Genomic DNA, 15,197 nt, shown 5'->3' with positions numbered 1-15,197 from the left:
AGTCAGCCAGTGGCCTTGTGTGTGTTGCTCTAAGTACCTTCACAGTGAGAATAGCCAGTTGGTGACTTTACCTGGTTTTGGAGTTGGCAGAGCCTCAGAAATGCAGTGACTTCAAGTATGTGGAAAAAACCTCTCTGAACAGCAACAACTCCATCTGCTTGATGTGGGTGCCTTCTCAGCCTGCTCTAAAACGCACTTAGTGCCATTGCAGACCAAACTTGACGTGTGCATGGCTTTGGAAGACTCCTGAGATAATTGGGCGAAATTCTGCAACCCCTTTTCCCTCAAAGGAGTTGCTGCAATTCCCAAAGATTTGTTTGCTGGCCTCAGTGCATATGAGCAAGCTCTGTTTGGGAAGGGGGAAGAAATGTGTTTCTAGTGTTGAGCTGTGCTACACCAATGACTCACTCAAACTCTCCCATCTCCCCATTAGGTCAACAGTACTTGCTTAACAGGCAGGGCCAGGGAGAATACTGCCAGCCAACCTGTCCAGTACTTGGTTGACTTTCTTTGACTTGAGACTCTTTTTCCATTTCTTCTGTTCTCCTGTTCTTACAGAGCCAGTTCTCCCATGTCCTTACAGAGAGGGCCCACATTAGCCTTCCTTTTTACATGTGGCATACCTGTAGAAGCCCTTCTTGTTTTCCTTAATGCCTCTGTCTAGCCTTAATTCCAGCTGTGCCTTAGTTTCCCTGACTATATCTCTAGCTTCTCTTACAACTTCTCTGTATTCATCCCAGTCTTTTTTTTTCCCTCCACACCCCCCCTCCCCCCCCCCCCCCCCCCCCGAGTTTCCTCAACACTTCCTTATTCATCCATGGAGGTCTACTGGCGTTTTTGCCTGATTTCCTCCATGTCTGGATGCATTAGTCCTGAGCTTGGAGTAGATGATCCTTGAATATCAGCCAGCAGACTTTGGCCTCTTCAAGGACCTTCTTGGCAGCATCCCTTGAGATGAAGTCCTGGAAGGCAGAGGGGCCCAAGTCTGCTGTCCCAAAGTCCAGGGCAGTGAGCTTGCTGTGTGCCCTCCTCACTGCTCTGAGGATCTCAAACTCCACCGTCTCATGGTCACTACAGCCAAGGCTGCCTTGGAGCACCACATTGCTCACCAACTCCTCCCTGTTGGTGAGCACGAGGTCCAGCATGGCTCCTCTTCTCCTTGGTTCCTCTATCATCTGTGTAAGGAAGTTGTTGTTGACACATTTGAAGAACCTCTGGAGTCGCCTATGCACTGCCAGGTTGCCTTTCCAACAGATACCAGGGTGATTGAGATCCCCCATGAGGACCAGGGCTTGTGAGTTTGAGGCTGTTGTCATCTGTCTGTAGAGGGCTTTGTCCACACCCTCCTCCTGACGAGGTGGTCTGTAGCAGACTCCCACTATAACATCCCCTGTCTCTTTTATAAGGAGTATGTGTTTGTCATGTGAATCAGCTGCTGAGCCAGGAGGCTTAGGAGAGCAGAAATGGCTTGTACAAGTGGCTGTTTTTGTGGGGATGGATGCCAGCTCAAGCTGCCCAGCAATTTATTGCTCCTCAGGACGTGGCTGCAGCAGAGAGATGGCCAACAAGTGAGTGCTGGTGCCACAGCCATGCTCACCAGCACCTGCTGTGCCTGCTGTGCCCTGCTCCTCTGAGCACACCCTGGCTGGCCCCAGCACCAGAGCAGTGGAGCACAGCCCTGCTCTGCCCTGGAGCTGATGTTCCTCATCGCAGGCTATGAAGTTTGAGATGGAAAAATAGGTTTATTTTTTCTGAGTAAAAAAAAAAAAAAAGCCTTTGATTAGATCAGCTTATTTCTTCTGTTTCTGGGAATCGTCTCAAATGGTGCAATTAACTTCAGTTGTGTGCAGTACAAAGATTCTAAATGGCGAAAATACATGTGATTTAATGTCTGATTAAAATCCCAATGAAGCCAAACTGTCCAGGTGTGCCAGTATCCTTTTCAATATAGCCCCAATTTCATGTCTGTTATTATTTGGTAACTGCTAACATCTTTTTCTTTTCCAGGGGAAAAAGAAATGAGGCTGTCACTTAAAAATACCCCCAAAACCCCCAGATATTTCCTGTGCTTCTTCTTGAGGGAGTTCGTCCTGTGCTTGTCTGTTTTGCTAAGTGTTAAGTTGTATGAAATCCACGTTTGAGCTATTTGCTATAATTCTAAGTCTGTCTTTCTGTCTGTTTGCCCAAAGTTGAAATGCTCAGTGTCCCATGCTCTTTAAAAATAGCTTGTAGAATTAATTCCAGTTCTTACTTTCATCTATGCAGACTTATTTTACCTAAGTACACCACTGAGAAGTCTTTCTTTAAGTATCATCTTCACAAGTAAGAATTTACTGACTTAAACCCAAACCAAACCAAAGCCCCAGCCCCCTAACAAAACCTACATCCTGGGAATAAAACTGAGGAGATCTGCTGGACTTGCTATTGCATCCATACATTTGTTTCAGCTGGATATTTATAGAAATAACCTCACAAACTGATCCAGTGCTGTTTGCTTTTGTCTTCCAGTGAGGATGAGATGGAGGAAGCAAATGGAAATAACCCTATTGACATTGAAGTTGAACAAAACAAGGAGAGCAAAAAGGAGGTATAATTCTTTTCCTTACTCCTGTACAAATGGAAGTGTTTACTTACTAGCTACTTCATGTAGAAGCTGACAGTATCTAATTTTCTCTCTGTGCTTTGTATAGTTGTCATACAAGAGAAGAAGAATTGTCTTCAGAATTATTCTTAGATCAAGACAAGTATAGATAAATAAATTGTTACAGATGGAACTAGGAAAATTTAAGACTCCACTGTCCCATGATAATTTACTGTTGGATTGTTTCTAGTCTCTTTGATTCTCCCTTTAGCTGTGTTAGTTTAAACTACCTTCAGTGATGGTTTAAATCAACCTAACTGTGTGGAGATGGAGGAGAAGCACATCTCCCCACTGAGATTGCTTTGTGGAGGGGAAATATGTCCCTTTGTTCTAGGCAGACCTGCAAGGGCATGTTTATCTGCACCTCAGACTCTGAGGTAAATTCCTGATGTACTGAAATCTCCAGAAATAGTTCTGAGAGTTTCAGTGGCACCAGGATTGCAGTTATATTGGTGAAAGGTAAAGGAGAAAGCTTTTGTGCCCAGTTCATTTTGTCTGGCAGAGAGGCCTTAACCTGTTATGTACAGAATGTTTTTTCTACTTCAAGTGAGATGCAAGTGGTACATTTTAGCTACTTCATTTTAAGTGGGCATAGAGTTCTGGGATGAAAATAGCTGCACAAATATAACAGGTTTGAAAACCTAGTCTGTGATGCTTAACAGGGAATCATATACTTTTGTGTATAACCTGCAGGTTATCTGCTGCTAAATAAAAACATCTTGCTGTTCAGCAGCAGTGTGGGCTGTACAGGAAGATGCTTACCCTAAGGTCTTCTCTCCTTGAAGTACCTCCATCTCCTGATTTCTCTCCCACAGTCATTCTATTTCAGGTTTTTTTAAGGTTATATGTAGGAAAAAGCCAGTAGAAATATTTAAAAACACGATCAGATGCAGGCAAAAAACCAAAGTGCTAGAGCAGCTGTTTTGTCAGTCAGTGTCAGTGAGATTAATTTCTCCAACAACTTCTTTTGAATGGAAAAAAAGAAAAATCACAGCATTCCAGTCTGTTCTTCACCCGTGCCAGGGTGCTCTCCAGACTTTCCCAAAAAGCTTAGCTGTTCCTTCCACTGAAGGAACCAGCACCTTTGATGTCTCCTAGCAGCAGAGTGGATGTGAAACCATTTGTATTTGTCCTTACAAGAGTTCTCAAAAGCCTCAGCAACACCCGAACAGGAAGGGATCTCACTTGGGGAAGTGGCAGTTTCATGCCCCAGTGTGTCTTGTAAATTATACCATTGTCTTATTTCCCCTTTATTTTAATAAGCTTTCAAGATTAATTTTCCCTGTAAGCTCTTCAAGAGCTTGCATCTGTAAAAGAGCTCCTTTCAATCCCCTTTATTATTGCTTCCCTCCCTACCAATGCTGACATGCTCTGACCTTGCTGCAGAAGAGGGAAAGGTAGTTCTTAACCAACTTGGCTGCATCGATTGTAAGACCAAACTGGATCAAATGGTTGATAGTTACCAGCAAGAGCATTTCGTAGAAAATCATGTGTGGGAGAAGGCTGTGTGCCCTCCCTGTCACACTAGTACAAGCCATGGCACTCCAGGTGATCTGAAGCTCATGGAGCATGTGCAGTCTGGCTGTGGATGCAGTGGCAGGAGGCCTTGTGGGAGCTCTTCTGGACAGGGATTGTACTGGAGGAGCAAAATGAAGCTGACATCCTTCAGAGCCTGTCCAGAGTTTAGCTGGGGTTGTTTTTTTTGTCTGGATAACAGGAGGCTCAGGGGAGACTTTATCGCTCTCTACAACTACCTGAAAGGAGGTCGTACCTTGTCCTCTTCTCCCAGGCAACTCGTGACAGGATGAGAGGACACGGCCTCAGGCTGCACCAGGGGAGGTTCAGGTTGGACATCAGGAAGAATTTTTTTCACTGAAAGGATAGTTAAGCTTTTGAATCTGCTGCCAAGGGAGGTGGTGGAGTCACCATCCCTGGAAGTGTTTGAGGCATCTGGATCTGATGCTGGGGGATCTGGTTTAGGGGTTCCAGCAGTGACAGGTTGATGGTTGGACTTGATCTTCATGATATCCTCCAACCTTAATGATTCTATGTGGTGGAGTCACCATCCCTGGAGGTGTTCAAGAAACAAGTGGATGTGGCATTTAGTGCCATGGTTGAGTTCACATGATAGTGTTCAGTCAGAGGTTGGACTCAAGGATCTTGGAGGTCTTTTCCAGCCTTGATGGTTCTGTGATTCTGATTTTATAGTACCCATACCTGGGGCTGATTGAAATGGCTTGAGAGAGAGAGAGAGAGAGAGAGAGAGAGAGAGCAGGTATCCAGGAGGGGGATATGTTCCCTCTGATCATTGTGTTTCCTTTAATGACGTGGTCAGACATGCAGGGGTGGTGATGTGGCAGCAGCTCAGGGCTCTTACCGTAAAGAACCTCCCTGTCCCAAACCTGCAGAGATGTTTGTTTCAGCTCTGAGACTTGTTGGTTACTATATGACTTACCCAGTAATACTGAGATTTCTCAGAGTATCTGAAATATCTCATGTGTTTCCTCTTTGGGGATCACTGGAGGGGGAATCTTCCTTCTTTTTTTTTTATTCTTGCTTTCAGTGTTAGTGCAACTGTTCAGGTTTTCTCAGATAGTGACTCCATAATGCTGAGGTCATGACCTAGAGCTGCTTTCTCTATATCTTCCCTGTTCCTGGAAATGCCTCCCATTTCATCTTTTACGTCTCTTGAGATAGCTTGGTCTTTTCTTACACAGTGAAGTCTGAGGAAGGGAACTTTGTAGTGAGGGGTTTGTAAGGCTGAAGTGTGCTGGATAGCAGTGGCGATATCTAAACAGAGGAGCACTGCTCAATCCTTGCATTTTAATTCTCTGTGGTTTTGATGAATTGATGTAATTCTAGAGAGTGAGGTGTGTGGCCAGGAAAGAGTTTCCAAGGTAGAGTAGATGTTCAAATTTTTGCTGGGAACTGGAGGCATTTGGAGTTGTCAAAAGCTGTTCTGCTTGTGCTTCTTGTCTACAACCCAAAAGAGCTTCATGTTTTTTGAACTGTGCCAAACAATCATTTGAAACTGCGTTCATTTTCCATTAATGTTGAGGCTTCTGGGATGTTTGCACTGCAGGCACTGGTTAACCTACAGCCTGAGTGAGGCCTTGCTGCATGGTCCTGGGAAGTTGTGTGTGTGGGTGAGAGATGAGTAAATCTGAAATGCCTGTCTGTGTTGAATAACTTACCTGGCTCAGGTATCAAAGTACTCACTTCTGAAGCAGAGTGCAGAGCTTCTCTCACTTGTTCATAGCTAAACCAGTCTGTTTTCTCCTGCTCACCACTCCCTTCTGCAGACAGAAATAGAGTTATCCATCCTGCAATAGTAGTAGTTATCTCTTGCTTCTGGGCTTGCCTTAGGCATCGTATCTCATGGAATCCTTTGCACTAATGGATGGAAGAAGAAAGTCGAGAAGAGGCAATTGTTCACATTACTGCTGCTGTGGGGCTCTGGCTGTTGGGCCTGAGAACAGGGTGCAAGCTTTTATCTGCCAGCAGCTGTGCTGGAGTCCTCCAGTTTTTGGGAGGCAGAACCTCATGCTAACTCAGGGTTTTGTGCTCAGCCTTGTGCAGTTTTCAGTGTGAGCATTTAATGCTCACTAATGAGGAGATGCCACAAACTGTGTGGAAACTGCATGGAGCTGCAAATTAGGAGGGGAGCAATAGCACAAAGTGAAGCCAGTGTGTTTAAAGCTGGTGGTGATCAAGTAGAGGATTCAGATGTGCAGTCTTCCCTCTCTGCTTCTTCTCTCCTTGCCCACCCTTTTGTTCTGTGTTCTTGGCCAGGCTCCAGTTACTGGGCAGTAAATCTTGGGTATGATTTGCTTGTTGAAAGTAACCTGGAAGAAATGGTTTTGGTATTGGAGAATCAGATGTGCTTCTGAAGGATCTGTAGTATAGTGTCCTGGCTAATCTACCTGTTAGAGGTGTGTGCCTAATTCTTTGCTTTAGATGTGAGGCATAAAAATAATAAGTAGTGTGTGAACTACTCCTTTTTTCCAAGAGACTTAAATTTTATTTTAGGCCAAACTGCATCAGTTTAATGGAACAGTTGATATGCAAGTGCTATGCAGGAAAACTTGGCTTCCAAGAAATGCTGTAATGATCTAAGAATTATTTTGTAGTCACCTCAATCCTTTATCCTTTAAATTAATTTGATTCATTTCTTCTCCTGTCTGACATGTATAAAAAGAAGTCTCAGTAAACTGTTCTAGTTGTGTTCTTCCTCTGTCTTCAAACTCCACTTTGTTTGCTTCTGGTGTTCAGTTAATCTGGTGTGTTTAGGCCTGGTGATGAAAGCAAGAAGAGAGGTTTTGGAGGTTTGAAAATAAGCAGAACATTTAACTGCTGCAAAATTGGGCATCTGTGTACAAAATGAGAATGGGCAGAGAAGACAACCAGTATCTCTGTAAACACTGAAAGCTGCCTAGAAGTAAGGAGAGATTTGTGTAAGACAGTGTTTCTATGACATAACAATTGAAGCAAAAAATGTCTTTCTGTCTGCAAACTAGCTTTGTCCTTCTCCAGCCCGTGACAGTGGCTAAAAGTTGTAGACACAAAGGTTTGAGCTGGGAGGGCCTTTAAAGATCAACTAGTTTTGTAACATAACTGCTCTTTGCCAGGTGCCACCTGCTGAAACTGTTCCTCAGGTGAAGAAGGAGAAGCACAGTACACAGGCCAAGAACAGAGCCAAGAGGAAACCTCCCAAAGGAATGTTCCTTTCCCAGGAAGACGTGGAGGCTGTTTCTGCCAACGCGACAGCTGCCACCACCGTGCTCAGACAACTGGACATGGAACTGGTCTCAATCAAACGACAGGTATGGATGGCATAGCTCAAGAACAACTGCTGGTCTTGGTGGCAGTGCCTGTGGCAGTCTGCAAAGCTGGCAGGCATTTCTGGTTTGGCCATGATGATGCACATGGCTTAGCTGACAAGCTGCTAGCCTTGCGTTCTGGACTGAAGCAGCCCTGGGTTTGACTCCTCTTGTGTTCCAGTTCTGTGGGCAAGCCTGCTTTATACCTAGCGTGGGGCAAGGAAAAGTCCATAGTGGAGACTTGAAGGAACATCTGTTAGTGTTTCTTGCAGTTGATAGTTCCTATGAACTACCCTCAGGTGACACTGGTTTCAGCAGTGTCCCATTTCCATCTGCAGCAGTTGGTTTCCTTTTCATGTGGTGCTTGAAGAGTGAGATATGTTTGGTTTAGTCTTTTTTAGACAGGCATCATACAAACTTTCCTATGTACCTTGTGCTTCCCTGATGGATCTACCTTTTAAACAGATGTTTTTCAAGTGTCTGTGAGTAAAGACAGGTTTACTACATGACTCTGTTGCTTAGATGTGAACATTTGCACTGTTTCTAAAGCAGAGATCTGTCTCAAGCTCTTTATTAAACTTAATAGAATTGGTATTTTGGCCTGAAGCCCTTTTCTTGGTGCTCTGGGAGAAGCAGAGCTCTCTAGCAGTGTTTGATGCATTACGTGCTGTGAACAGGGTTTTTCTTATTGTGCTGGGCTTTATACAGACCTGGAAGTTGGGGCAGTTCTTGCTCCAAATAACTTGTAGGCAGCAGAGAATAAATTAAATAGGATCTCCTGATCCACCAGCTGCTCCTGCATTACGTTATTCCAGCATAACAAACTTTCTTTTTGGAAAAGAGAGGCTGTTGGAAAAACTGGACAGCTGAGCTTCTGCTGAGGCAGCAGGAAGAAAACTTGTCCAAAGATGGTTTTTTAATACTTGTTAAAGGGATGAAACTTTCTTTTCAGATTCAGAATATCAAACAGACAAACAGCGCGCTCAAAGAAAAACTTGAAGGTGGTATAGAACAATACAGACTTCCAGAGGTAAGAGCACTGTCTGACCATTGTTTTCTGTGAAGTTAAATGCTAATCTGTGTTTACAGACCAGGGCTGTTGGTTTCCAATGTCTGTCAGTTGTCAGTGTGACTAGAGTCTGTTCCTGTATTCACTGGTGTGGTGTAATGGAAATGGAAGATGAGAAGGAAGTCAAAGCAGTGTTTAACATGGGAAAGTTGTTTCTCACAGAAGTGCAGTTTTCCCAGACAGACCATATTTTGTCAGTGCTGTATCTATATGCCCTTGTGAGAGAAGCAGTTGCTTTGCTCTGAGTGCTGAGACATGTGGGAGAGGATGTTAGTGGCTCATCTTTCTCTTGCCACTTGGGGCTTTGGATGCTTCCTTTTCAATGCTGGTACCTCATGATGGGAATAATTTGACCAAGATTACAGAAGGTGTCTGATAAAAGCAAGTAGGTGCTTTGGAAGAGTGGGGCTCTTGGTTATCTGCTCAGACCCATCCCTGTCTCTTTGTGTACCATGACTGACAGGCAGTGTATGTCACACTTAAGGGATGCCATTCAGAGTCCTTGTTGGAGGTTTTTATGAGCTCAGATACAAGTGAAAGTGTATAAATGAAGTTACCTAATGTTTCTTTGCTGTCTAGGTTGTCCAGAAATTTAATGCACGTTGGACCACAGATGAGCAGCTTCTTGCTGTGCAAGGTATGGCACTGCTTCAGTTGTTGGTGGTCAAAACTCTGCTGCATTTCAGAGCTGAGTTTCCTTTCAGTGGCTAATGAAGAGTTTTGACATTGCTGTGTACTAATACACAAAGAATGTGTTTGAACAAGGAAACAATATTCCCCCTTCCCCTCCCTGGGCAGTATAAATTACACCAGATGAATGTTTGCAAATAATGTCTACTTGTCCAAGATTTCAGAAAGTGAAACTCTGCTGGAGTCACTGCTGTGCTCTTTGCCTGTGTAACTTCTCAAGTAGTACAGGCAGATTTACACGGGTCTTGTAGATTTGACTCTGCCCATCTTTTACACAACCTCTATTTTCTTCTCTCCTTCAGGGCTGTTCTTAACTGTGTCTCTTGCCCAGTTTAGCCTTTTTTTTCTCCTAGATTAATCTGAGAAAGGCTTGAAACCTTGACAGAAGTTCAGCTTTGGGTCCTTATGCTGTGACTTGAGCCTGATTTGTGGTCTTTGTGGAAATAACACATTGCTTTTGGGTTTTCTTTTTGCTGCTTGTAGCAATCAGGAAATACGGCCGAGACTTTCAGGCAATCTCTGATGTGATTGGAAACAAATCTGTGGTGCAGGTGAAAAACTTTTTTGTAAATTACCGACGTCGTTTCAACATAGATGAAGTCCTACAGGAGTGGGAGGCAGAGCATGGCAAAGAGGAGACAAATGGAACCAATAGCCAGAAGCCTGTAAAATCCCCTGAGAATTCCACTAAAATGTCCGAAGAGGAAGATGAGGTAAATCCAATTTAAAAGTCACATAAAATGCCCAATGTGTGACCTCAGTTCAGATGTGTGTGTAGGTATATATCTCTGCAAAAGCCTTTTCTGACAATCTTCAGTCTGAGCACATTTCACTTCCTATGGATGTACAGATTCCAGTACTGATTTGGGGAATTGGGAACTACAGACATGTATGAAAGTGGAAACAGAACAGTTAATTTCCAGCTCTCTGACAGTATCTGTATCTCATCAGAACATGGATGCTTTAATGCCTCTTGCTGCCCAAACCCCATACATCTTTACCTCACTTGGATGTTTTCCCTGCACTCAGTTCTCCCAGCTGTTCTAGGTTTGGCTTTGGGGGACTGTACAGTCTTCTGAGCCAAAGCTTGCTCTTTCATTTTTGATGATTAAGTGGTTTCACTTGAGGGAAGGGAAGAAAGCTTTATAAACAAGATGAGTGTGTGAAGCTGTTCACTCTGGAATTACCTAAAGGCAAAGTTTTCCTGATTTTTACAGCAGCTTCCGTGAAGACACAAATTCTAGAAAAAGCCTCTCCTTGATGGAGCTTCAGAGTTAACACTTCTCCAAAGGCCTTGTTAGGTTTAAAGTTAACTAAGAGGCTGTCGAATGTTTAAATATGAAAGTTAGTTACAAAAATGTAGTATTAATAAGGGATAACCCTGGCAGAGGTTTGTCTGTTAAAAATGTCTGATCATGGACTCCCTTTGGCCTCATTTATAAGACAACTTGGTGCAAAAGGTGTATCTTCTAAATGCAAGCACAGTCAACAGCATAGGACAAATTTTAGTCTTGCATGGCCTAAAGACTTTAGTGTTCTTTGTATTTTTGTTGCTCTGATGAGGGTTGGGTCACTTTGTACATTGTCCTTCAGACATTCTAAAAGCAGAACTTCACTGCTTCACAGCTCCTAGTAGTGTGTAATTCAAACATGCTTACATTTGGGCACCAGGTCCAAAGGTATGACAGGTGAACAAAACCAGACTCAGCAAAGTTGCCTTATCAGAAGGGTGTGAGTGAAATTGTCCCATTCTTCCAGAACTGAGAGGTGGAGCCAAGAAGAAATGGTGCTAATACAGCCACCCATTGAATGATAGGTGACTCATATCACTGCCTTTTCCTGTAAGCAATGGAGTTGCCTGTTGGCAGTGCAGAGCTTTTCTTCTCTGAGCCCTCTGAGATTTTCCTGTTTCACATACACCCTTGTTCCTGAAAGCTGAGGTCAAAAAAGGGGAGTCTCACTTAACCTGTGTCAAAAAGTGGCTGCAGCAGGAACTGGAGTGGGCTGGTGTGGCCAAGTGTGTGGATACTGGGGCAATGAGGATCCCAAAGGAGTTAGCAGAGGAGGAGAAGGAAGAGTGGAGGCATGACAGCAAGGTCTGGTCACATTGCTGCTAGAGCAGCAGTTGTGATCCCCAAACTAGTGATAGAAAATGCCCAGTTTTGAGCAGAGCAAGTGCTTAAGGGAACCAAACCAACACAATAGTCTGGTGGAAATAGTTGCAAAGCCTGGAGAAAAGGCTCCTGTTGTGAGAGTCAGGTGAGGTGGTTCAGTTCTCTGCAGTACAGTGGGGATGAGAGCAGAGCCTGCCTGCCCCAGGCTGACCCAGACAGGAGCCAGGTAGGGTGGCAGTGAGCTGCCAGCTGTGACAGACTGTGTGCCTAGCATTGTGTGGCTCTTGATGTAGCCAGTTCTGGACAGTAGGAGCTGATATGTCATGGCTGGGAGGAGGAAGGTGCTGGCAGCATGGAGGGGATTTTAACTACCAAGTCTGCAGCTTTGTCCCATGGTGGATATCTAGTGACCACCATGCTCTCCAAACACCTCAGACCCTGCCTCAGCCTGGCAATGAAAGTGGTGCTCCTGCCTTCAGAGGTAGCATAAGCACAGTGCTCACTCACTGGGTGTGTCTCAGCACTTCTGGGGGCAAAGCAAACACCTTTGGGATTATCACACGGGTGATCTGTACGGGCTAGGAGCAGATTTCCTGGTCCTTCCTGAGCTGCACAGTACTATCTGGGTGGTGTCTGCTCTTGGGGGCCCTTGCACAGGTGGTCAAGTGAGGTGGACTCAGTAATATCCAGGAGAACACAGCTGGCCTAACACAATCCCTTGGGAGCTCTCTCTCCTGGCATGACTTGGCTGTCTGGTCACCACCCTAATGTGAAAGCTTCATCAGCCCTCCGAGGGCTCTAGGCTTTTCCATAGCAAGTGGCTACAATTCCTTATTTTTTGAAGGGGGAGGGGATGGGACTGCTGATTCTTGCATGTTTACAGTCCCAACACCAAATCCCAGTGTGCCTCAGAGCAGGGAGAGCTGCTGTGATTCCTCACACATGCTGGGGTTGTGTTTTGTTGCTTTCAGTCCCGTGGATCTGGGGTGAAATTCAGAGATGCGAGAAAGCTTATGTGTATTCATTTTAAACTAAATGTCTCCTTTTTCTCCCCCATTCCCTTCCCTCCAGGCTACTTCTGTTCTTGATGTCAGATATGCATCAGCTTCGTGAGAAGGTGCTGTAGCCTAGAACAATTTGTGTTGACTACTGTGTTATCCAGGATATCAGGTATTAGCAAACCTCAGACAGCCATCTGCATCATATCTGTGGACAAGCAGCTATTACCAAAAAAAAGGCAAACGCTTCCAGTCCTGTGCTACATCTGCCTTAATCTCCCCTCATTCCTCCATACTGCCTCCACTTTCTTTCAAAAGCACCCAGGTAGCTCAGCTCTCCATTTCATCAACGTCATGCTTAAGCATGGGGACTTCTAGAACCAGTAAACACCTGTCTAGACATTTTGACCAACCTGCAAAACAAGGAGCTCCTTAGCAGCCCCCACAGTAACTCTACACATTAGGAGTTCTTGTGATACTAGGTCTGTAGGGTTTAAGTATGTATTGCTGCATGGCCGTGTGGTCTCTGCTTCCTGTGTATTCTTATGATGACACTATGATTAGTGAGCTTTCTATAAAGGAGAGGCCTGTGCACATGCCAGCAGTGTCAGGTTTGTCCAGTGATGCCAGGACATGTTAACAAGCAGTCCTGAATAATGCAGAGTGAGAGGAAATGTTCTTTCTAAGGTTTGGTCAGTCCAAGGTTGTAGTTGTAACTCATTATTACACTTCTGGTTTGTGCAATTCTTTCCACTGTATTTGTGTGTTCTTGCTTCATAGAAAGCTCCCTAATTGAGCATTTTATTCCTGTATATTTTAATGGCTTTTATTTAGTGCAAAAGGGAATACGTAACCTGAAACTGTTCGATACGCTATTTAACCCCTGGCATTCAGCATTTGCATTGTAATTTGTTAAATGAGTGCTACACAACTTTCTTTTTCCTGATCCTCTGTGGGATTAAGTCAAAACAACTTTCTCTGGTGCCTCTCCTTTTGGGGAATATGTGCCTTTTTACATTTGGCTACCATAGGTCACTTTCTGTCCCAGTGTCTCATTCTTCTTCAGAGCGCTGTTTGCCAAAGACATCAAACTGCTTCTCCCACTGGAGGCCTGGATGAGGGTTGGAGCACAAAATTCAGCCTTCAGGAGTTTTTTGGTCTCTTGGCAGTTTAATGGAGAAGGACTGGGTTAATTTTCATTGGCCATTTTAACCCTTCTGAAGCACACATCGCTTTCATATTCTGAACCAAAATATGCAATTTAAAAATCTAAGAGGTGCTTTTCCAAATACTTGGTGCATGCAGCTTTCAAATCCCAGCCCTCTGCTCAGATGACCTGTGCTGTGGCCTCTCTAGCTGGCCTGAATTGGAGCTGTTCTTGAAAGCTCATTATGAGGACTTTGCACCTTGGCCAAGGTGGTTGCTGACTGCCAAGCAGACAGAGTTCAGAGAAGCTAGAAGCAGCAGTATTACTTCTTGTCCAGTGGAAATCTGCAAAATAACACTAGTCACAAAGCATTTAAAAATGGTTAATTTAATGCTGTTGGAAGAAACCACCAGGTGTCTTTGCAAGTGGAAAAAAGGACCTTTTTTGCCTCTCTTCTTCTGCAGAGGGTTCAGGCCAAGATGGCACACAGTGGTGTAGAGCACCAGCAGCTGAAATGAGCTAGTCCATGGTGTGGCCAGCAGCTGAGGTGCTGCAGCTTGGAGTCTAGCTCTGAACTTGGTGCTGATGTTTGGCTGCTGGGCTGTGGCATGGTGTGTGCTGTGGTGGCTCTGCTCTCTGTCCCTGAGTGAGGTAGGCTAATGCCAACTGGCTAACAGAGCCCGTGCTGATGCACCTCCTGCAGTGTGGACACAGCCCAAGGAAAGGCAGAGGAGGTGATCTTCCCCTTGGGCCTTGTGTGAGGAGAGGAATACGATCAGAAACTGAGCAACAACACACAGGCAAGGAGCAGATTGGGATTTCTTAGGGCAAGCTAGAGCAAGGAACCCCAAAAGGGCCTATTTGAGCCACTTGGCGACTGTTTCTAGCAGTTGTGTTAGCTCCAAACAGATCCTGTGGGGTGATGGGAGGATGGAAGAGGAGCTATTCCCTGTCCTCTATTGAATATTTGTGTCTGTACAGCTGTTGCTGTGAACTGGCAGCTCTGGTGGTAGCCCTGCAGGTGTTCGTTCAGACCTGTGCCAGTTGGAGTTGGGAGTTTCTTGTGAGAAAAGGATGTTAGTTGTTAGCCAGTGTGAATTGGGATTAAAGACCGGGCAAATAGCACTGTGAATTCAGGTGACAGTTGTGGTGTAAAGCAATGCCACTCATCAGAAACACTCTAGTATTAAACCTCCTGCTGGTACTAGTGCATGGAGACAGGTCCTCCCAGCGTGGGAACTTGCATCCCAACTGGGGGAGCTCCTCAGGAGAGGCTTCTGCTGGAGAGAGTTAGTTACCTGTGAGGACTTTTCATCGGTTTTTGCCCTCAAATCTGTCCATCTTACGACGAGAAAAGTTGTGTTTTGGCTTCATCCCCAAGGGGTAGGGGGAAATGTGTATAATTTGTGCTATTAGGAAGAAAAAAGTTGTTTGATTCCTCTTCAGTTGACTGCTATCTTATTGTAGTTGAGACATGCAATATAATAGCACTGTATTTTAAAGGTTTAGTTTTTACATTCTCTGGAACTATGTTTTTAAACGTGATGATATCACCTTAGCTTTCGAAATGGTTTGATCTTGTTTAGGTGAAGACCCTTTTTTTTCTTCTTTTTCAATGGGTCAAGCATTAGGTAACATCAACCGGTTGCATTCTGATGAGAAGGGTCCACAAAGATAACTTGCATAAGGTAGAATATTCACTTAAATTTTGTTTCTTA

At 44.5% G+C, this 15,197-nt stretch overlaps 1 protein-coding gene across 1 annotated transcript in view; it reads left to right on the top strand.

The window, feature by feature from the left end:
- RCOR1 (REST corepressor 1) overlaps positions 1–12,974 on the top strand; it is a gene marked incomplete at its 5' end in the record, with an annotated part of 39,660 nt that extends 26,686 nt beyond the window's left edge. Inside the window, 6 exons of the mRNA XM_009072092.1 lie at positions 2,509–2,587; positions 7,270–7,464; positions 8,414–8,491; positions 9,110–9,167; positions 9,704–9,933; positions 12,406–12,974. Of these exons, the coding sequence (XP_009070340.1) occupies positions 2,509–2,587; positions 7,270–7,464; positions 8,414–8,491; positions 9,110–9,167; positions 9,704–9,933; positions 12,406–12,447 (682 nt within the window). The remainder of the gene's footprint in view (positions 1–2,508; positions 2,588–7,269; positions 7,465–8,413; positions 8,492–9,109; positions 9,168–9,703; positions 9,934–12,405) is intronic.
- Positions 12,975–15,197: the final 2,223 nt, after the last annotated feature.

This window comes from Acanthisitta chloris, unplaced genomic scaffold (assembly GCF_000695815.1).
Source record: "Acanthisitta chloris isolate BGI_N310 unplaced genomic scaffold, ASM69581v1 scaffold3073, whole genome shotgun sequence".
NCBI classification, from domain to species: Eukaryota; Metazoa; Chordata; class Aves; order Passeriformes; family Acanthisittidae; genus Acanthisitta; species Acanthisitta chloris.
Note: the sequence above shows the minus strand (reverse complement) of the source record. Positions and strands in the feature narration are given on the sequence as shown.